The 22,129-nt window shown below is 52.7% G+C and overlaps 3 protein-coding genes across 15 annotated transcripts in view; 1 reads left to right on the forward strand and 2 right to left on the reverse strand.

Annotated features, from left to right (window-relative positions):
• ALDH9A1 (aldehyde dehydrogenase 9 family member A1) overlaps window positions 1-22,129 on the forward strand; it is a 193,394-nt gene that overhangs the window by 15,232 nt on the left and 156,033 nt on the right. The gene's annotated exons all lie outside the window — the stretch shown is intronic.
• Window positions 1,874-14,693, reverse strand: RGS16 (regulator of G protein signaling 16). 3 transcript variants are annotated; one of them, XM_068951847.1, is made up of 6 exons: window positions 12,395-14,693; window positions 8,997-9,458; window positions 7,962-8,063; window positions 7,180-7,241; window positions 5,443-5,609; window positions 1,874-5,160 (listed from the first exon to the last, which is right to left on the reverse strand). In XM_068951847.1, the coding sequence occupies exons 2-6, from the start codon at window positions 9,062-9,064 to the stop codon at window positions 4,960-4,962; spliced, it is 600 nt and encodes a 199-aa protein (XP_068807948.1). In that variant the 5' UTR covers window positions 9,065-9,458; window positions 12,395-14,693; the 3' UTR covers window positions 1,874-4,959. The 3 variants fall into 3 exon arrangements, with proteins under 3 accessions (XP_068807948.1, XP_068807949.1, XP_068807950.1); XM_068951848.1 differs by lacking the exon at window positions 8,997-9,458 and having other exon boundaries at window positions 12,395-12,909; XM_068951849.1 differs by lacking the exon at window positions 12,395-14,693 and having other exon boundaries at window positions 9,132-9,580.
• Window positions 14,835-22,129, reverse strand: part of LOC104142672 (regulator of G protein signaling 8) — a 36,442-nt gene continuing 29,147 nt past the window's right edge. For all 11 annotated transcript variants that reach the window (XM_009672753.2, XM_068951839.1, XM_009672755.2 and 8 more), the window contains one exon: window positions 14,835-22,041. In XM_009672753.2, coding sequence (XP_009671048.2) covers window positions 21,859-22,041 — 183 coding nt within the window. In that variant the 3' untranslated portion in view covers window positions 14,835-21,858. The remainder of the gene's footprint in view (window positions 22,042-22,129) is intronic.

Genomic DNA, 22,129 nt, shown 5'->3' on the forward strand with positions numbered 1-22,129 from the left:
TGTGTTCCTTGCACTCGCTTCCTTATTACGTTACCAAGCGGGAACTCCCAAAGCTTATGCGCTTGGTCACATTGATGTGACTTGCAGCGCTGGAACAAATCTCTGGAAAAGGACTGACACAAGGACACATGCTCAGCACTCACAGGTGCAAACGCAGGAGCCACCGAATAAGTTCCACTTTGCAGCAGAGTATTTTTATACTTTTATCTGTATTCACTAGCCTTCTGGGCTGCTGTTCAAATCTCATCAGTATAAAAAAAAGACCTGTCCGCCAAAAGAGGCCACAAAGAGAAGGCGAGGACAACGGCAAGGCCGGCCAGCACCTCACCAAGCAGGGTATGGCCCCACCAGAGCAAGCCTGCTGAAGACACCCACATTTAGCCAAGGCAGGTCAAACAAGGACCAAGACCAAGGACTGGAGCTTAAATACAGCTCCTCAGCAAAGGAGGAGGTCCCAGACAAAGTTTCCCCCAGCTGTTTCTCATCCTGCGCCTTTCCCAGCAGGCTGCTCCCAGGCTACAGCTGCACCATATCAGCGCTGGCCACAGGCATCAGCAGCCAAACCCACCCCGGGGGGGGGAGGGACCAGGCAGCCCGAGGGTGCTTTCAGGGCCCTGGTAGCGTCCAAAAGCATGAATATTGTCATCAATTTTCTTTTTTTTTTTTTTAAACCGGTTATGGAAATGCAATGGTGATAAGAGTCCCCATGAGCCCGCGGGCAGAGAACGGGACCCATCGACAGCACGCGCGCCCAGCTCATGGAAACCTGGCCCCGGAGCAAGCACGCATCACCCCCGTGTGCTCTCCCTCCTGCCAGCCGGGCCCCAGGGGAAGCAGCCCGGCCCCTCGCCAGCGCCCTCCTACCTGCTGCGGCTGGTGGCATCTGCCGTGCCCCATCCTCCTCGCCCCACCACCCGCCCCCAACCCAACACACGATTTTTCTGCGCTTACTCATCGAGTTTTCCCTTGGGAAGCCGGTCTGGCTTGCGAGATGGAGCCGTGCTGCCAGTGGGATGCTACGACATTAGCTGCAACGTGCGAAGCGCCAAAACCCAGCCCAGGCCATCCGTTGCAAGGCATGGTGCCTCAAGGACAAACGTGGCCCCACGTTTCTGTCCGAGGACACCTCAGATCCTCAATCTCTCAAAAAGATTTCAAATCCTAATTAATTTTTTTCTTTTTCCCCCCCCCCCGTTTGCTCTGCTTAAATATCTCTTATGGACCATCGGGTTCAAATGAATTTCAAGGCCTGCCAGACAAACTCTTGGTTTTTTTTCTTTAGTTGGAAGCTTCATTTAAAAAAAAAAAACCACACATAATTATGTGTTCATCTGCTTCAATATTGTTTTGCTAATCTCACTGAGCCTTTCTTGCTGGATAATTTAAGTACTTCCTGGATAACTTTCATTTCACTTCTTCCTTCTCACGTGCACTAAGAGCAGGTAGGCATGCAAACTGCAGTGATTGTAGACCGGCCGACTCGTCACCCAAGGCCACGCACTGAAATAGGGAACAAGAGATAAGACAGGAAGTTTAAACGGTCTCTCTCGAATTAGGTGGATGGCAGCTGCGGGGAACAGGAAAGGGGGAGAGTCTGTGTATTTTACAGTGAATGATGATTCCTGGACTCTGTATGGCTGCATTAAAAGAGATGTAAGACTTTGGAAACGCCATGAGAGATGTTATAGAAGCCGTTGCTTGTAAAGGACTTCAATAAGAGAGACTAGCTTGGGCTAATAGTAGTGCTTCAGCATCTAAGGACCCTGAACTACACTTACTTTTGATGCCAGCTCCTTGGCAGCCCACTTACATTCTCCCCCGCTGAAGCGGAGCGGTTAATTTTGGCTTCAAAACCAAGCAATAAATAACGAGATGACAGTTTAAAAACGTTTGGTTTGGTCTTTATTTGGCGCATTAGCATCCCTTCTGTACGGCATCTCCGAGCTACGCTTGGGCCCCTGCTCTCCCGCACCGTCCGTGCTCCGCTCCAGCGCGTCCCGCAGCGCCCTGGCCCAGATCTGGGGCTTGCTCTCCCGTCCAGGCCGCTCGGCGGTCCCAAAGCGCGCCGCGGGGGACCCTTTGGACCTTGCGGAGAACAAACGCTGCAATAGAGGCACGATGTTTCCTAATAGCCACCCTAACGCCAGCTACTTGCCCCGATTAGAAAAGAATCCGATAATCGGCAGAGTTAATGCTAAATCAAACACTATTTGTGGCAGTGACTGGAAACTCCGTTTCGCAAACAGCGGCCCCTAACTCGATTCCTCCTGTGCTTAACAGACAATGGCATCTCACTGATATTAAACACGTACTGTGAACTGTAGTCCTGTGAAGTGCTCAGAAGATGGCAAGCAATATAAACAGTACTAAACATCAATGAATATAACCAAAACTTAACGTCTGCTTTCCTTGTTTCAGTGAACTGTTCATGTCTCTTCAATAAGCCAAACATCACGCAGAAGTTTTCCTCTTACAAGTCTTCCCCTTCCTTTTCTATCGGCTTCTGATATTGTAACTTTTAAAGCAACTGTAAATGCCCTGCAAGCCATGCAACACAAGCGTCTTTCTTGACACTGTATGCTTTCTAATACAGTAATTCAAAATTAGAATGTAAAAATAAATTAAAAGCCTACAACCAAAAAAGCCATGGTGTCACAGTATTTTTCCTCTTTATACTTCATAATAATGACATTATGTTAGTAATGAAAACGGACCGTTGTGCATTGTTCACTTCAGTAACACTACAAAGGTGGTTCCAGTTGTAAAAATAAATAATAAAGCAGTTAAAAACTCCCTGCGAATGCCGCCAGAACCCACCGAGACTCAGAGGTAGGATCGAGATGGGGAAAGTGGAAGAGGACTCCCACCAGTGTCCCGAGGCCGGTTCTCGGGACTCTCCCCTGCTCTGCTCAAATAGCCACAAAACGCCAGAGTAATCCCGTGCTCTGACTCGGGCAAACGCTCGAGGGGCCGAAAGAAGGCTCCCTCAGCAAGCAACGAGTAACAGCAGAACAAGGACCTCAAGGTTTGGTCTTCAGGGATGAACGGAGGCACGCATGGCCGCATGAGGCTGTCATCTCACTAGGAAACCGTGCTCGTGGCACGTGCTCCGTGACCCAGCACCGAACACCGGAGACAGCTCTGCGTAGTCACCGACGCGGTTGCTAGCATCGTTGCTGCAAAATGGATCTACGGCTTTCTGGTGTAGCTGCAGCCCCAGAGTCTTGGCTATCTAGGGGAGCTCTGGGAGCCATAAATACCTGCTCAGCAGGGCTTCTGAAGAGCTTGCACCACAGGTCTCTGTTTGTGAAACGTCCTGCCATCCCCATAGAGAAGCTCTTCCTGTCTCCCACTGAATTCCCAGCACGCAGATCTCTCTTGCGGATGGCTCACCACGTTTCTTTTAAAGTGCTGCGGGCTGCAGACTGGCTTCACCAGCTAAGGGAACACCAGGCTCGATTTTAAACCGGGGAAAGCTCCAGGTTTTCTCTCCCACATCTCATTAAAGGAATTACTTTCTCCATAAGATTGTTTATGAAGAATATAAATTCCACAAGCCTGATGCGGAGGGGACGCAGCCATCTGCGTCATTCCTTGAACTATTATCCTACAGGACTCTTTCCTGGTATGGGAGGCCTGTTTGAGGAAAGAGCTATATTTAAGGAGAATGTGTTTCTTAAAAAAAAAAAAAATTCCAATAGGATCACTGAAAGTGCATGGTTCGCATCAATATTCTCGGTGTAGGACAAGCTGCTAGTTTACATGCCAAGACGCCAGCCACAAAGCTCTATTTAAGGGGAGAAAGGAAACAACATGGACTGCAAAGTGTCCTTTTACTACCATCAACAGTCCTCCAAGCTCACAGTAAACCTTCCCTCTCAGACCCCACTAGCAGCCCTGCCAGATGAGAGCTCTCACTACTGCTATTCATGTATTTTGCTCCATGGTCCTACTACAGGTCTGTATTTATCTCTCTTAGGTCTGCATATAGAAAATGCAGGAGGCATGCTAAGTGCTGCAACATCTAAAGTAATTTAACTTACACGCTCCTCAGAGCAAGGGACTTGTGTGTGCTTTGAGCAGTGCATTTCTATAAATACATATTTTAATAACAACAACAATAAATAGCAACAATAGTCATAAAAAGCTATGCATGTGACCTAAGATTAGGTGCCATTGAAAGGTCATATAGCTTAAGCAAGGGATAAAAATGTCAATGCTATGCCTATGCTCTACTGGAAGAAGGTGTAAAGCCTTGATGCAGCGCATGCATAGAAAACAGCAGAATAAGAATCTTATGATCAGGACAAGACAGGTGCAGGGTCCCTCTGGCTCAAAATGCCAGGTAGTCTTTGGTCTTTTATTCTGCAAGTTCCCTCATAGGAAAAAAAACTCTGCAGGCAAGTCTGGGCTGTTGCCCTGGGCACTGCGGAAATTGCAGACTGCTGTGCACTATCTGCAGCTTATGGTTGTTTGTGCAGGTCAGAGGCACGGTCCTGAGAGCGGGCTGAAGCTCTCCTGTTAGGCACAGCTCAACGCTTGGGGGAATCCAGTCTCTTTTCCCTGGACTTCCAACTCATATCTGACGTCTGTCTGTCTTTCTCTGCGGCGTGCAGGTCTCCCGTTGCACGCTGGTGCTGCGGGGGGGAGGCACTGGGCACACGCTCGCAGGTGAGCGCTTTCTGCCAGGGTCCTTCCTCCGACAGTCCCGTTTCACAGTTCCCCACCCCAGCAGCGGGAAAGCCTGTGGTGGGGAGGGAGGACCACTCTTCACAACAGCTCGATGGGAAGCAGAAGTGCTTGAGGTCCTGGGGATCCCGATAAAATCCCAGGACTTCAGCCGAAACCCCACCACATGGTCCTCAGGCCTCACAAACCATCTCTCAGATGCCAGCCTCTGCTGCAGTGCCTCTGCCTTGTCCTGTAGCTCTTCCCCCCCCGGGCGGACACCGGCTCAGGTCAGGTATGCGACCGCTTGCTGATGCCGCGGCCGGTGGCCTGCTTTGTCATGTCCTGGTAGGAGGCAGACTTCAGGAACCTGGGGTAGGAGTCCTTCTCCATCAAGGTGCGGGTTTTTGCCTGGGCTTCGTTGAAACAAGCAGAGGTTGCACCCGAGAGGTTCTTCCGGGTAATCTCCCTGGTTTCATGGTCGATATTCACCTGCAAGGAAGGAGGATCCATGAACATTAACTGGGCATTAGCTTCCCTCCCACGTGGGAAGGGAAACTGCTTTCTCCACATCAGGGTAAAGATGCTTCCGGTCTTTATATTCCTTCATTCTGGAACACGACATGAGATTAAAATTGAATGCTTTTGCAAATAGACTGATCTTCCTACTGAGGTGAGGAAGGACTTTAATAAAGCCCACTGGGATATTTTATTCCTTTCACCCCTCTGTTCAGGGACAGAGCCACAGAACGGGGAGCCAGAAATCATTCTCACCTCTCTAGGTGCCTCGGTTTGAACAAACTCCTCAAAGATCCTGTTGGCCTTGGAGGCTAGCTTCGTTTTCGACCGGGTCTTTTTGAAGTCCTCACAAGCCAGCCAAAAGTCTAGGTTCTCCTCACTGAACTCTGTCTTCAGGAAGGTGTGGAAGGCAGTCACCCCATCTGGGAAGAAAAGGGAAACGCAGGTAATGGGACAGAAGGGAACGAAAGGAAAGGAGTGCTCGTCTCCTCCTTGGGAGGAGGGGAAGCCTGCCAGATGCGACACTGCTGAGCAAGCAGCTCCCTGGGAGTTCAGACCATGACATGTACAGATTTCCTTTCCCGCTGGACAAATTCCACCCTCTGAGATTCTGCTAACTGGCCTCTAGACTCCAGTGAAATCCTTTCCCACAGGCAAGTATTCCTCTGGTTTTATTTATCTGACCTTTCTATAATGAGTCTTCAGAGTATATTTTTTACAGCTTTGGAAAAGATCTAATTCTACCTAAGGAGAAATCCATTTAGGTACTAGTACATTTGGAGGAACTGAGCAACAATGGCTTTATTTTTACCTCTTGGCTGAGATCTAGAGGGAAGATGCTGAGGAGTGTGGGAGAGTACTCGCAGCGGTGATTTTGGTTCCAGGCTCAGAATCTATTTAATTACAAAGCGGGAGATGCTCGCTAGCCTTCACAGCACGCGAGAAAGGCCGGAAAAAAATACAGCTAGCCCAAGCTAGTCCTGTTAGAAGGACTATCTGTTGCTATGCAATGACTTTTAAGGTACCCCACAATTTTTGCATTAAAATTTGGCACTCCTGCCATTATGCGCTTGCTGTGGAGCCCGGTGTAAGGAAGGGATTATATGTGGGACTCGGAAGGAGGTTTCCTCTCTAGGTCAGGAGGGACCCTCTGTATGAGGGAGAGGAAGACAACGCCTTATGGAAATCCTGTGCATCACCATATACATAGCAAATTTTGAATGGGAAGATGGATATATTTATATAACTCAGTAAAGCAGCTGAATTCTTTCCCCCTGTATAAGAGCCATCCCCAGAGGCATGGGTCAGACAGAGAAAGGGCAGCAACATAGCCTTCTGAGGAACAAGAAATCCGTGTAAAGGTGGTTGTGTTACTGTGTGGTGGAAGACACCAACAGGCAGATATAGCTGCTTTTTTGTGAGTGTGGAGAAAAGGAAGCTGGGGTAGGGACCGCTCGGGCCGCTTGTGGACCGAGAGGAAGAGGAGCAGGCGATTGCAAGAAAGAGGCAACGGAGGGATCAAGGAATGATAGAGTCATCCAAAAATTAATAACGCTTACAGCCCACAGGACAGTTTTGTCAGGTTGCTGCTGGTTTCTACATTGTGCCAGAGGGAGAAGAAAACCCAGCCCCGCTACTGCTACATACAGTTGGCTCAAGATCACGCTGATAATGTTCTTGGCCCAAGAAAGTGGCATTGCACGGTGAGACAGCGCCCGTGCCCCAGAGGAAGGACCCAGTCAGAAGAGAGGGGTAAAGGTGCCGCAGGTCCATCTGACCAAGCTAGGCAATAATCCAGTTTGTCAGCTGTGTTAGGGGCACCGCTTTCCCGAGCGGGAAGGGGCCTCCTCCCGATTTCTAAAATGTCTGATTTGAGGAGAAGACAAGATTTCCTTATACACTGGCTCCAGTCGTGCAATTACCCCCTCGCTCACTGAGAGCACGTTTGCCCGACGCGCTCTGATCAAGAGAAGTAAACAAAATCCTACTCACTTTTGCTCTTCAGGAGCTGGTCGAAGGATTCTCTCCATTCGAGCACCTCTTTTGAGGAGTCCCTGGAAAAGACAAAAGGACGTGAGCTTCGCTGCCCCGTGAGCGCCGTTTCCCCTGCCCTGCAACGAAGGATGGGAACGCTTCATTACAAGCGGTCCCATGCGTGAAGAGACAAGAAGAGAGGTAGCAACACTCGGCAGGAAACCAAACTGAGGCCCCCAGCATCCATTACCTGTGGGGCCTCTTTCCTTTCTCTTTTTCCCTTTCTTTTGCCTTCCCCGATGGCTCACCAGACCTCAGTTCCATAGTGTGGCTCTGGCCAGCTATTCTCCTGCACAGGACCGGCAGAGGAGCCCCTGTCCCCTGGTACGAGCTCAGCAGAACTTCCTCTGCAAGAAGGATTCCTGCCTACAGCAGTAATATTTAGTATTTGGCTTTTAACGTCGACTGCTCTCCCAGGTGTGTGCCCAGCACAGGTCTGAGATACCCGCAGCTGCGTAAATGCTCCGGGTTTCTTGCCTGTTGCTGAAGTGCTGCTCTCTTGTGCCTAATGCAAGAGCCTCCGCTCCCCAGTCTGACTTTATAACTGGTGGAGCTGGGAAGCAGCCCGCCTCCCCTGCCAGCTGGGTGGGACCTGGGGCGGCGAGATGGGCAGGATCATCCCGCGGGACAGAACCGTCCACGGGGACCGTCCCGCCGCTCTGGCCCTGTCCCTGCGGCTCGGGGCTGCCTGCCATGGGCACGCTGGGGCTGAGCCCAGGAGGCAGCAGAGCGTGGCTTACCTCCGCTTGGAGCCCAGCTGCAGCTTGCTGGAGGTCCCCATCGCGTCTCCCAGCCCTGGTTTATGAAGCAGGATCCCCAAGCGGGTCTTGAAATCCTTGGCTCTGGAAAGGAAGAGGGGCAGAAGTGGGACTGCGGGGCCGCTGGAGGGATGTTCGCCCTGCCAGCCCAGCGGGACGGCCACCCAGAGGGGTTTGCTGGCTGGACCCCCCGACACAACCCAGCGGGCAGCCCTTATCCCAGCGCCCTGCCGGGAGCCTTTGTTTCAGTGGCTTTCTGGCGTTCTCAGCTATGAAATAAAGGTTCCCAAATCGCTTTTTCCACTCCCTGGCAACCGCTCTCAGCGGTGTCGATCCCTCCCCAGGTTTCACCGCATGCGTTTAGAGACCACGGGCAACTCTTCCCTCTGGGGCGGGGAGCAGAGCAGGAGTCCTCTCCTTCCCCGCCAGCCTGCTGGGCTCCCTGCAGCGCCTTCAGGAGCATCGGCCCAGGCTAAGCTGGCTCCTTTTCCCGTCCCCCCTGCTGCTCAGCTCTCACGGCGGGGCTATTGCACAGCAGTGCAGTATTGCGGCAGCAGGACGCCTCGCCCCAGGGCATCCCCAGCGGCCGGCCGCGGCCCCGCTGCCATTCGCGGTGCTGCTGCTCGTCCAGGCATCCCCAGGCGCTCGTACAAAAGAGAGCCACAAGGCAGCGGCACGGGGGGGGGGGAGGGGGAAGGACACGCCACTTAATATTTCAAGCGCGGCGACGAGCACCGTCCTTCTGCTGCCCACCTGAAGCAAGTTCTGCAGTGCGGGAGACGGCAAAACCAGCCTTGCGCTGGGCAGCCCTGTCCAACCGCGTTCCCCCCGGGGCACGTTTTACCGCTACCTTTCCTTCCTGAGCAGCGTAAAACTGATTCAAGCCAAAACGAATCGCCCGGGCCGCTCTCAGCTGCGTCTTTCCTCGCAGCCTGCGCCCACCGCCGCGGCCCCCCCGGCCCGGCCCGGCTGCGCCCCCGCCGCTTCCCAGAGCGGCCGCCTGGCGAAGCCTCCTACCTCTCCAGGCAAGCGACGGGCAGGGCGGCCAAGCCGCGGCACATGCTGGGGGCCGGGCACCGCGGCATCCAGCAGCCCGCCCGCCCGCCCGCCCGCCCGCTCCGTCCGTCCGTCCGTCCGTCCGTCCGTCCGCACCTGCTGCCGGTGGCCGCGTGCTGGCGCCCCGGGAGCCGGCGCGGAGCTGCGCTTTATAGGGGCTGGGGAAGTGGGAGGGCTGCGAAGCGGGGAGCCGAGCGCGGCTCCAGCCTCCAGCCAACCACAAGCAGCGCCCAGGCAAGATAACGGCTTAGGTAGGTTTCTCTTGTGCCCCGGGGGGAGGGGGGCGAGATGGCCCAGGCTCGTCCTTGAGCATCGCAGTCGTAACTGCTTCCCGGATAACAGGAAAAAACAGGCTCGTCTCCAGCGCCGACGGGCTCTGCCTGCTGAGTAGACGCCGGGAGGTGGAGATGCGGATGGGGAGAGCTAGAAGGACAAAGCAGCACGAGTGTGCAGCAATTAGTCAGCTAAATCCTGCCAGCCGACGACTTCCAAGCCTCCCGGCATTGCAGAGGCTGGCGTGGCAGCGGCGGTACAAAGTGCTTTTCCCCAGGTGGTTGCAATGAGGGATGGCAGTCACCGGCCTGCTCCGGAGACTTTGTGGCACCCCAGAGCCCGTGGAAGCGGTTGGTGCTCTCCAGCACGGGGCCAAGCGCCCTGGGAGCGTGGGCAACACCTCTCCCTGGGGCCTGCCTCGCACTACGGGTAGAGCAAAAGGGTGCGTTGTGCCCCCAGTTACCTCGCCAGGCCACACGTGGAATAAATCAGGAGCGGTGTTTGACCCCTTGTGTCGGCAGGAGTGACCTGCGGGCAGGGGAGCCCCTGTTGTGACTGAGATGCCCGTCACCATCGCCAACTCTCTGCGCTATGGTGAAAGGGGAGAGGAAGGGAAGCGCAGCCAAGAAAGACCAAGCAAAGCAAGGGAAAACATCTGATAATGATGGATCCTAACGAGAACCTAAGAAGGAAAGAATAGAAATAGGGACTAAAAGCATGGAGAGGACAGAAAGTGGAGGGGAAGGGCAGAACCGGCAAGACAGAAGGATAAGGAGAGGGGATTAAACCAGGGGCGTCGTGCTGCCAGACTTCCTGCGGCAGCAGACCCGGTGGCTCCGGGAGGGACTTTGCTGGCGGGGAGGAGAGGGTCCCGCTGCCGGGACTCTCCCACTGCTCCAGCTCATTCAAATGCAAATCTGTAATTTTGCACTCCTCATCTCCTTCCTTCCTTCCTTCCTTCCTTCCTCCCCGCTCTGCCCTCGCTATTATAAACTCCGCAGCCAGCACCGACATTTTTCATGAACTGAAATTGTCTCCTACCCTCGCTGCCTACTGCCTGCATTAATCACAGGCAGGAAATTGCCTGCGCGGCGCCTGGGGCAGAGAGGAGCCGCGGCAGGGAGGTCGCAGCGCGCAGAGCGGTCTCTGCCCCCCCGGGCCGGCCCACGCGTTGCCTTCGGGGAGCCAAAGCACGAGGGTTTCCCAGCTGGGACTTTCGGAGGAGCGCCAGGCACCTTAGCTCTGCTGAAATGCGATGGGAACCCCCATCTTTCCCTCCCACCGTTGTGCTTAGAAAAAAAAATAACTAAAGCATCTTGCTCACGGCTAACCAGAAAAGCTGTTACAGCAATAGCGACCGAACGCGCGTTGTCAGCTCCTGTCTTGGGTCTGACAACAACAGCAGCCTTGCTTTTCCCACAGCTCTGGGTTTTTTTCACTTGAATAAATAAACGTAAGGCTTTTTGGTTAGCAGGTATTCAGCTACAGACAAGTGGAGCTGCAGAAAGCCCTTGCTGGTGTCTTCCCTGGGCCTTCAAACGGTGGTCAGAGCTGTCCGTGATCCCTTCTTTGGCTTTAAGGGAAAAAGGGAAGGAGAAGAGGAAGGCTGCAGCGATGCGTTTGCCTGGGCAGCTGCCAAAAAGGCCGGCGAACGCCTGCGGCGCGGCGCTCGGCTCTCGGGGGCTCGCGCGGACGCAGCGGGCAGAAGCGCTTCGCCGCGGGAGCTGAGCCTCTCTGCCCCGGCGCAGGTAGGGCCGCGGCAGCCCGGCAGCCGGCAAACACGTACCCTTTGCGCTCACCTCTGCGCTATAGCGGTGAGTGGACAAGGAAAAGCCGCCTGCCCCGGGGTCGGCGGCAGCGGAGGGGCGCGCGGGGGACGGGAGCCCCGGCAGAGAATCGCCGCGCGCCGCTTCAGCTCCCGTCTTGGCCCCTCGAAACAAGGGGCGTTCGGCAACGGGGCGCGTGGTTTGTCCCCCTCTTATCGCAGCTGGAGCTCAGGGGAGGCGGAGTTGGCAAAAAAAAGGCAGAATTTGAGGAAACCGGGCTGCAGCGGGAGCTCGGGCCCGAAAGCTGCATGCGGGAGGGACCCCGTGCAACACGTCGGCCAGAGGCAAAGAGTGGCTCGAAGAGCGGCGTCAGCGAGAAAACGGGCAGAGCCGTAAGAAAGGGCGCTCGGTGAGCCGCCGGGCTCGCGCCACCCGCCAGCGCCGCGGGGAAGGACAGGACACTTTCGTTTCCGGAGCGGCTCTGGGGGGTTTGCGAGCGCGACGGGATCGGGATGCGCTGGCCGAGCCCTCGCTGCTGGCCCCGCAGCGCGCAGCCGTCGAGGCTCTCCCCGGACGGAGCGACCGACAGGCAGCTTTTTTCCACTCTCCCTTTCAAAAGGGTAAGAAGATACGTTGCTTGAAAGCAGGCAGCTCTCCGGTGGGGGAAGACGGTAGCTGCATCGCGTTATAACACGCAGCGCTTCGTTAGGCTTGTGCAACAGCCCGAGTCCGACGACGTAGATGTACTCGGAGGTCTGTATTCTCTTTTCTATCTAATTTAATTACGTGCTTCCTGTGTCATCGAGCTTACCAGTCGCCTGCATTATCAGCCGTTGTTTGGGAACACGAGAAGCATCCTGTGTCGCAACGCCGGGGCCGAGCGCCCGCCCCGCCACCTGCCCCGACTTCTGCGGCGCCGAGCCCACCTCCCGCCCGCGGGAACTAACGCTGCCTCTTGCGCCGCCCAGACGATCCCCTCCGCCTTTCGTTCCCGCCGGCCACGCTGGGGCTGGCAGCCGGCTCACGCGAGCACCTGCAACGAGGGAGCCGCGTCGGCAGCTGGCGTTTCCCAGCGCGGCCCTGTCGTTCGCAGCGGGAACCAGCTCTCACCCAGGCAAACCGCGAATAAAAGTTTCCACCCCCCCAAAGTGTATAAATGAACTAGGTAGCAGGGAAGGAAGGAGGGACCGGGGAGGGGGGACACAGCACCTCTACGCACGTGCCCCAAAAGCGCCATCGAGCACCGTGAGCCGGCAAGGAGGATTCCTGGTAGCATCATTTCAGCTTAAGGCACTTGCGCGTGCGCTCACAAACACCTACCTCGTGGGATTTATGGAGGGACCGACAACATCCCGGTGCTGGGGAGGCACCAGCCCAGCTGCCTCTAAGCGACGGCTGCCTCGAGCTTTAGTGTGGCTCTAGAGGGTTTTATCCTGAAAAGACAGGAAGGAAGGAAGAAGAGCCGCAGCGAACCGGGGGTGGATGCCGGGCACTGGGGACTGCAACAGGGGGAGTTCAAACCTTCAGGAGAAAGACAGAAGCGGGACCGGTCAACTGTATTTCTTTGTTACGTTTCCCTGAAGCTAGCAGCCGGTAAGGACCCGGCTCGGTCACCAACAGCTCACGGCTGCGCTACTTGGGGCGAGCGAGATTGCTGGAAACACACACGAGCATCGCGACCGAGCTCCTCGAGGGGCAGCTGTTATCCCCTCCGCTCATGTGCTTTCTTTGTACAGCACCAGAGCACATCTGTGCGGCGAGAGGTAGCTGACAGCAGGTACCTTTAATCTTCTCTTTCCGTTCCCAGCACCTGCTCTTTAAAGTCACTAAAGAGCAAAAAAAAAAAAAAAAAAAAAAAAAAGGCGAGGGCTAAACATATCCTATCTAAGAGGGAGACGGAGCGGTGCTGATGGCAGATTCTTCCCTCGGATGCACACGAATCATTGTGGCTCAGAGTCAGGCTTAGGGGGAAGAAACTAAGAAGAAAGGGAAAGGGAAAGCAATAAAAGCAGGGAAGGGAATTAGGGCAAAAAAAGGAGAGAGAGAGGCGAGAAAAAGGAGGGGCTCAGAAATTCCACGTTTGCGGGAGAAAAGCAGATTTATTTAATTGCTCTCATTAACTGCACCGCAGGGCAGGCCAAGCGACAAGCGCTCGCGGCCCACCGGGCCGGCTCCAGAGGAGGGATTTCTCTCGGTGCGAGCGGAGCCCGGGCGCCGCTCTCTCCGGCCGGCCGGCCGGCCTCCTCCTCGAGCCCGATGCCGCTCCCTGCGGAGCTGGTCCAGGCTCCGCCAGCTCGGCGTCAGCCTCGCGCCGACTCCCTAGGCTGGCCCCGGCCAGCCGCTGCGTCCTGCTCTCCGGCTCCGCTTCGCGCACGCCGTGGGCCCCCGCGGCGTTTTCGTTGCCCGCCTGACCGTTGGCACTTGCAACGCGTCGGCCTCCGTTTCGGCTGCCGGCTCTCGCCCTGAGCCTCGCTGGCGCCGCTGACTTGCCAGCCTATTCCCGCTGGCTGCTCCCAGCCCAATTTATCCCCCAGGACTGGTCAAGTGGAGACCTCGATGAGAACGGCCTGCTCATGGCCACCTGGAGCCTGGCGCTGCTCTTCATAGACCGAAAACCGGGAGCGTTCAGTGGCTCATCATGGCTGGGCCGTACTCGGTCCATCCCACGCTGCTCTCCTTTCCTCGGCGCTTGCTTGCGCATCGCCTACCTGCTAGATCAGGATCAGGCCTTTTTTTGGCGTGCGCGCGCTGGGCTGACAAAGGAGCGTTTGCTCTCCAGGCGTTCACCGCGCCTCCTGCTCTCTGCCGAGCAGCGAGCGGGCTGCCCGCGCAGGCGGCCCGGCCGCACGCCCGGCTCGGTGGCAGCCGTCCCCCAGCCACGCTCCTGGCAGCGCGGCAAGTGTTTGGTTTTCTTTTTTCCCTTTTTAACGCGGCCCTCGCTGCTGAGCTGCATGCCGATACCCCCCCGAGAAGGTCCTGCAAGACTTCTGCGCGACTTCAGCGAGGTATCCGGTTCAGGGGAACGGGTAACTTGTCTGAGACCAAGAGCGTCGGCACCGTGCCAACCGCCAGCCACTGCACGTGTTTGGCCGGCCCGAGCAACAGGTCCACCTCTGCTCGCCCGCCTGGCTGCTTCCTCCCGCCTCGGACCTGCGGGAGCGAGGCCGAAGCAGGCGCTCCCGTGAGGCTCCAGCCGCCGCTGCCCCCCGGCCAGAGATAAGCACCCACCTTCCTTGGGGGAAGCTCGGCTTCCTCAAAGAAGAACGACTGCTCCTGGAAACGCCTGTGTTTGCTGGGGTGACTGGTTTTGTTTTGGGAGTTTGGAGCGGACGATCCGTCACAGGGAGCAGCAGGGAGTAAATCCACTGGTAGAAAACCCTTCAGATTTGCCTTCCCTATAGTCTCCCAGATCCTACTGATAATATTTCTCTCCCCTCTCCCCCTGCCTAAATGTTTTACCTCCAGGGGGACTGCATCCAAACTGCTGTAACAAAGAGAGACTGAACAGCCACTTAAGAGTTAACACGTTCCTTCCCAGCTGCCTAATGGAGCAAGTCTGCACCAGTCAAACCAGTACACAAAAGGATGAGGCCAGCGTCTGAGAAGGCACAAGTTTCTTCCATCCTTTTCCTCCTCCTCAATTCTTTCAAGAGACTTTCCTCCATCCCCTGGGCACCTGACCCTCAATTTGCACTTTCCTCTCCGTAAAGGAAAACTTGCTCGATTCACACCTTTTTCAGACATTCGGGCACAAAGCAAGGAGTTCTCAGGCTGTTTATTATGTCCTCACAGTTTCTATACAGTAAAGGTAAATAATACTTCACAACGCAGTGACACAACTAAGTGGGAATATCATCGGTGGTCAGACATCTGATACGGCAGAGGTGACTCAAGCAAACGAGCAGGTAATGCAGAGGGAACGTCAAACTGCACCCAAGCCCATGCTTTCACCTGAACGGGAAGGAATCAGACCAAACAAGCTGCTCCTGCTATTGATCTAACAAAATCAGTAGCACCCCGATGCTGCGGAGACACTGACAGCATAAGGACCTAATTAAAACAGAAACACGGCATGGGGAAGATCTTAAAAAGAGTTGGTCTTTCTGTCCAGATACCTGGTGGCTCAGTTCTGAATTAGCTCCACACACTGAAGCCCTCCTAAATCCCTTCTGAGCCACCCACAATCCTGTGTCCCAGGGAACAAAGACATCTTAAACCATACCTTATTCAGGACTGGTGCTTGGCTATTGATTCAGGTCCTCAAAGCCTCCTCCTCCCAGTGGGATACCTTCATCCCACGGAGGATAGAGGTGCCAGACAGCTTAAAGAAAATTCTGAAGTCTATGTGCCTGATGCTTTGCTTGCACAGGAAGAGGAAGAGAGGTTATAGGAAGATGAAATACTTTAATCATGGTTTTTAAGGAAGGGGGATCCACCCCCTAGGGAGGACTCATTACCCGCTCTTTTCATTATCCGTAATCCCACAGAGGCCAGTTCTCTTGCATAAGCAAACACAACATGAAACGCATCCTTCCCTCTTCCCTTTTTAGCTGGTGACTGCATGCGCTGGCAGAGCAAGGCAAAGATGTTTCTCTTAGGGTAACACTGCTGTCTCTGCGCTACACCACAAATGCAAAGTCAAGCAGCTCCTCCTCTGTCCTGTTTTAGACTCTGCCTTGGGGATACAGCACACGGATGAAAGATGGTGGTGTATCTACAGATGTAGCAACTAGTCCTGGCCAGTCTGAGGGTAATTCCCCCTTGTTAGCTCAGGATAACAAGTAAATCACCCCAGGAGCAGCAGGGAGGTACTGGTGTCCAGCGCCAACCTGAATACACGCTGGCTAGATGGAGCTGCACACTGGGAGGTATGGGGCCACCAGACAAGTGATTCCCACCCTGGCTGAGATCCCCGGCCAGCCCTGGTATGCCGAGTCCCTCCAGCAGCAGGCTCTGCCTTTTCTTTTGTACCTTTTTGCAAAGAAGGTTCTGTTTTGGGGGGTAAATAAACCCATCGCCTTTTGCCACCTCCCTCTCATGCACACACTTCCCCGAGACCCCGTTGAGTTTCCTGCACACAGTCTCAAATTAGAGACACAGCCCTCCAGTAAAACCACGAGGAGGCACAGAGCAAAATGACTTACTTTACTAAGCAAATGTAACACACACACACACACGCACGCACCTTTATTTACACTCTATTTTTTTAATCGGAAAGCTAAAAGGAAGCACAGCTGTGACCCTGTCAAAGCAGCTACTGAGTCTGCACCTAAGAATAGAACCCGTGAAACGGAGCACAGCTCCCGTCTCACTCAGCCAGACCCTGCCAGCAAGCAAAGCACGTGGAGCACCAGCGGCGGGGGAAGAGACACAGTGCTGGGGACAAGCCAAGCCTCTGCAAAGGCCAAGGGGTGTGCAGCAGGAGAAAAGCGTTCTGGACTGGCAGCAAAATATACTTTAATTCCAGTTCTAGGATATAATGTTTCAATGCCAGAGAAAGCACAGTACCAAGAAACAAGACAACTGCAGCAGCCGCAGGAATGAAAGCTAATACAGAAATTATGTGAAGCGTTTTCTTCTTATGTAATGGGCAAGGGATAGCTACTAAGAGCTTTATAGCAACAGTAGGAGGTACGTAGGAGAGCGATGGAGAGACCAGAAATAAGTGTCTGGGGTGGTAAAAAGAAACGAGGAGACAAAGGATACATGAGGAGAGCGGGCATGCAGACAGGGAAGCATGGGAGGTCAGGATGTGAGGCCAGGGCTGATACACAGGGAGGACAAGCAGCGCTGGCAGAGAGGAAGGTTTGGCACGGTCAGGAGTGCTTCAAGGAGGGGAGGATAAGGAAGAGGAGGGGAGCGCACAGGGACAGGACCAGGAACGAGAGAGGGGTCTAGAAGGAGAAGCGAGAGGCCAAAGGGAGGGGAGAGTTTGCACTGACAAGTGAGAGGCACTCCAGGACTGGCATGAGGTATGCTTTCCTATTGCTCTGAATGCTGTAAACATTTTGGGTTTGTGTCTATCAGCGAACATTCAGTTCAGTTTGATACATGTGCTCTTAGGGGTAACTGGAAGCCTAGCAGAGTTTTACATCTCTTATTACTAGTCAAACTTATACACAATGCAAAGACAATACTAGCTAATATCTCATTTTATGCCACTTACGCATAATTCTCCTAGCCTAACATGCACATCTACATCCCAGAAAGGCTTCTGTAGTGGGAGACACTAAATAGCACGTACATGAACTCACACGCACTCTCTCTCTCTCACACACACACACCCCTATTTCCCTCCCATGCTCAGACTAGCAGGACTTTGCCCTTCACACTTTCTCAGCATGGAGAGCAGGGACCCATCAGTACATTAACAGGTACAATAAAAGTGACGAGAATAATCCCAAGTGTGACTGACAGGGCAAAGCAGGAATAAGAAATTCAAAGCAGTTTCAGGTTCTGCATCTGCTTCTGGACTTCACAAGTTCTGAAGTTCATAGAACAAGAAAACGCAACTGTAAACCCTTCTTCCCTTTTGCTGTCAAAGGACTTGAGAGCTGACTGGGTACATGTCAGCATACACACAGGATAGAAAGAGCTAAGTGAAATGATTTTTCTCTCTTCTTGTGATAGCACTCTGACATTACTTCAAACGGGCAAATTTTTGGAGGTATGCGCTCGTGGAGGGAGGAAATGGGGCTTGTAAGTTATGAATATCCCTTTCACATCAGTAAGAGATGAATCAAAGATAGGATATTTGTCCTCGATGAGGATTAGTCATCCCTCAGTGCTTTCTGAAGTTTGGCTCACTCATTATTTCCTTAACCAGCCCCTGGTTTAAGGCGAAGAGATAGAAGTTGCCTATTTTAATACCCGTCAGACTGATATTTGGCATAAAAGAAGCAGCTGGTGCCAATTTCTTGTTTTAAAATAAAATACTTTAAATAACTAGGCGGCTTTCCTGCTAGAGAGACAAAATTTAAAAGCAGCAACAATAACAACTGCGATAGACTCATATCCCTCAGACAATAAGTTTCACTCTATTGTATGTTCTAGGATGTTTCTTATAGAGGATATTATCTGGCATCAATACAAGGGGCAAAACACTTATCCTGCATCAGCCTGCATGAATATAGCTCCTGTTGCAATTGCAGCAATATTGTCTCTGAATGTGCCTACTCAAGGCAGTATCCCAGACCAATGTAGGAAAGAAGGGATTTAGTTTTTACACGGTGTGGGCTACTGTGGAGTTTTTTTGATGAATTCTGACCAAAATTGAAAGAATGCCAGCACTGATTCTGGAGATGCCTGCTGAGAGATGTTATCTACTGCGTTTTCTGGAGTCACGCTTTGAACAGGATCAACCTTTCTCGCCATCAGGTAAACCTCGGAACCGTCCTCTCTTCTGAATTTCTTGACCTCATTCCTACACAAAAACATCTTTTTTTGCTGTTTCTTCACCGCCTGGTTGTCTCTGTGACCCTCACAGCAACGTTGTCCAATGGGTGACTGTAGGGCACTTTGCTGAAAAGCCTCATCTGGGATGCGTCACTTGGCAATAGAGGTAGGCATCATCCAAACCCATTCAGATGGTGTTTTGGTGAGTTTAAGAGAAATACAAGGCAATACGCAAGGCAGTTAACATGACCCTCTTCCCTCTCTTTAAAAAATGACGACAGTGTAAGCCTGCTGGTGCCTTCTCTCACATCCATAGCAGTAGCAGGGGAATATTTTCTTGCGTGTGCAGTGCAGAGGAGCCCAAAATGGATGAGAAGAGGGCCAGACAAGGTGGCCTCACTTCACCCCTTGCAACACAGCCTGTTTCACACCACAGCACTGGGAAGCAGAGCTGCCACATTGCAGCAGCTGGATCACTGGACAAAGTGCCATTTTGCAGGCACAGCAGCACTGCACCTAAGTCCGGCACCTAAGGCCATCTTAAGGGAAACTATTGCAGCCAAATCAACCTGTATCCCTCCGAGTCCCCTTTCTCTCTCCCAGTCTGGCCTGCCTAACGCAGGTCTAGTGGATGCAGTGTTTCCTGGAAAGGGGAGCTCTTCTAGCCCCTCCTCACAGTCTGTGGCTTTGCATCCTCCCTTATAGGGCACGTAATAAGTGTTTCAGCGCAATGTGGGGTAATTTGCCCTCCTCCTTCCCTTTCACCTACAGCAGGAGGGGGCTCTATAGGTGATGTGAGACTGTTCCATGTGGTGTAGCACAGATACCACCAGGGACAGTCACTGGATACATGATTCTATCATTTGCTTCTGTCTTTGACTCCTTCCAGGGCATTGCACAAGTTTCCCCAGACAACTGTCCCCTTACGCTTTGTTTGCTAGGTGCTTTGTTTGCCATAAAGCTATGGACCCATGAACAACTAACCTCATGGCCAGTTGAGCCATTTAGTGAACAGATGATGCAGCCCCCTTGGATGAATCACGGCAAAATCTCTGGCACTTTCAAGCGACCGTCTTTCACTGTAAACCTTGCTCATTCCTCCACTTTCAAATGGGAAGCAAAGAAGTTTGCAAGCAGTCGTGCCACTGAAATGTGCACGGTAAAGTCCAGGCTTTGACTTTTGCCTCTCTGGACACATTCCCATGGCTCTGTAGACCCCACGTACCTCAGCAGTCTCAGAAGTCAGAAGGGTTGCACCACTGAGCCTGAGCATGGCTGCAGGCCACATCTCTCACCACCCTGGGCTCTGGCCCTTGTTTCTCAGGTTACCTTTCAGGGATAGAAGACACCCAGGAACACCAGCTCACGGACTACAGAGCACGCTGCTCTTTCTGACCAGTCCTCAGTGAAACTTGAGATGATCTTTGTCTACAAAATAACTGGAGAATTCTAGAGCCAACCAGCCAGGTACTGAAAAGCAGGTTTCCCTTCTGAACATAAATTTGGCTTCTGCACCATATTCAGGCTCCAGTGTCTTAAGAGACCACAGGAACACTTCTCCAGACTAAAACAAACGTGCTCGCCATCCTATCATGATGTCCTAATTTCCTGCACAGCATCCTTACAATAGGCAACCTTTTTCCTAACTAATGCGTGGACCATAACTTGTAATATCCAAGCAGGCTTTTTGTATTTTGTTCCAAATATGTTATGCTTAGCTTTAGAATTCAGTCTACCCAGTTTATACCATCTTACATTGGAACTTTATCATCAGCTTTCTAGTGAACCAAGCCCACCATTCTAAACCAGCACAGTGGTTTACAGCCTGTGATCCGTAGAAGATTGAGAAGAGAGAAGGAAAAGATCCATGGGATCATTTTCCAGGCCTTCATAAAACTAAGAAAGTAGAGCTCTGGTCTGTAGGCTTAAATTCCCGTATAGGCTATCTGCTTCTCCTCTAGGAAATATGGCAAGAATCTGGCAGCTGATAAGCTGGAAAAGCAATGCCATAGAAATTGGACCTTCAAATAATAAGTATTATTGCACAGCACAGAGGTGCTGCTACACAACTGACATCTGCACACAGTCTTCTCCTGCAGCCAGGTTATCCAGACTATGGGAACTGGGACAACATATGCTTTGCATACCACTTCATGCCTGGACTCCCATCCTGCCCACTACGTGCTTCCCTGTGTCCTGTTTTGAAGCAAGCATCATGCAGCAGGGTCTTTGCCTTTAGTATTTCTTTACGTGGTATTGAATACACAGTGGGCAATCGGTAGGTAACAACAACAGTCAATAATCAGTAAATAACAAAAATATAATCGTGATTTTCCTGTTACCTCTTCCTGCCATGTGCTGGTCAGGTACTATATGAAAAATGGTATCTGATGTAGCAGACAGGTCTTGTGCTCTTCTTACATCTCAGCACAGGACAGATAGGACATTCCTTCTCTTGACTCTTTCCTGAGAGCTGGCAGTTTCTTCCCGAGAAGCCACTGAGCCTGGTAATGTCTTTGGTGGCCAGGAGCCTCTTTGTGTTAGGTTTTGGTACAGTGCCTAGCACAACGAAACTTGGACCAGGAGTGGGGTCCTGAGGCTGAACTACAGTACAAATAAATAACATTAATGAAGAATAATCATTTGTACCAGACTTGCCGGACTAGGTCTAGCAAGAGCTTTTGCAACTACCTTCTCATGAGAAAAACTCAGCTCCTTGACAGTCTTACAAACGTAACATTTAGTCTCCATCCCCGGAAGATAAGCATGTCAGAGGTGTGGAGGGGCTGTGAGGGTAGCGGCTCGTGTCATAAGGTATGCAATCAAAATGGAAAGGTGAGCTGATGGCCTCCACCTGGGAAGCAGTATGAATTATCTGCCTTTGCCTTCTCTTTGCCTCCTTTCTCTCCCTCCTCTCCACCCACGATCCAGACCCCAGAGCAGCCAGGGTGAGCGACGGCACTTCAGATTGCACTTGACCACACAAGTTTCAGAACTGCCGTTAAGGCCCCTCCAGACATAGGGGATAGGTGAGAGCCAGGGACCTGTCTGGAAGGATGGAGGGGTAGAGTGGCGTTATTTACACATAAACCAATGTAGTAATCTTTACGGAAACCTGCCTTCCCAAAACATGACCCAGTGACTACAGAGGTTATGCTTTTGGGCCAGAGAGAGGCAACAACTGCAAGGTGCTACCGCTAACCAAAAAAGCACAGAAACTCAAACAAAGAGTCCTTATACTGCATTTGGATCACAGTCTGGAAACCCACTTCTCCGCTCCTCCCCCTCTTCTTATTCCCACTGCCTTTAACACCAATGAAGTTTCACATTTAGACATGGGTTTTTGCTGCTGTGGGAAGCACATGGTTTCTGAGGGCCCCATCACTGCTCTAGCTGAGCCTCCTCTGGGTTTGAGACAGCAGGTCTGTGTAAATTTTGGATCTCAGGAACCTGGGGTAAGAGTCTTTCTCCATCAAGCTGTGCACCTTCCCCTGAGCTTGATCAAAGCAAGAGAGGGAGGGCTCCTGCATATTTCTTCTGGTCAACTCCCGTGTCTGGAAGTCTATGTTCACCTGGGGAAAGTAGCAGAAGAGAGCGTGGTACTGAGTCACTGGCTTGTCTGCTTAAAACAGCATGTTTCAACTCAGCCATGGCCGCAAA

Source organism: Struthio camelus, chromosome 8, assembly GCF_040807025.1.
Source record: "Struthio camelus isolate bStrCam1 chromosome 8, bStrCam1.hap1, whole genome shotgun sequence".
In the NCBI taxonomy this organism is placed as follows: Eukaryota; Metazoa; Chordata; class Aves; order Struthioniformes; family Struthionidae; genus Struthio; species Struthio camelus.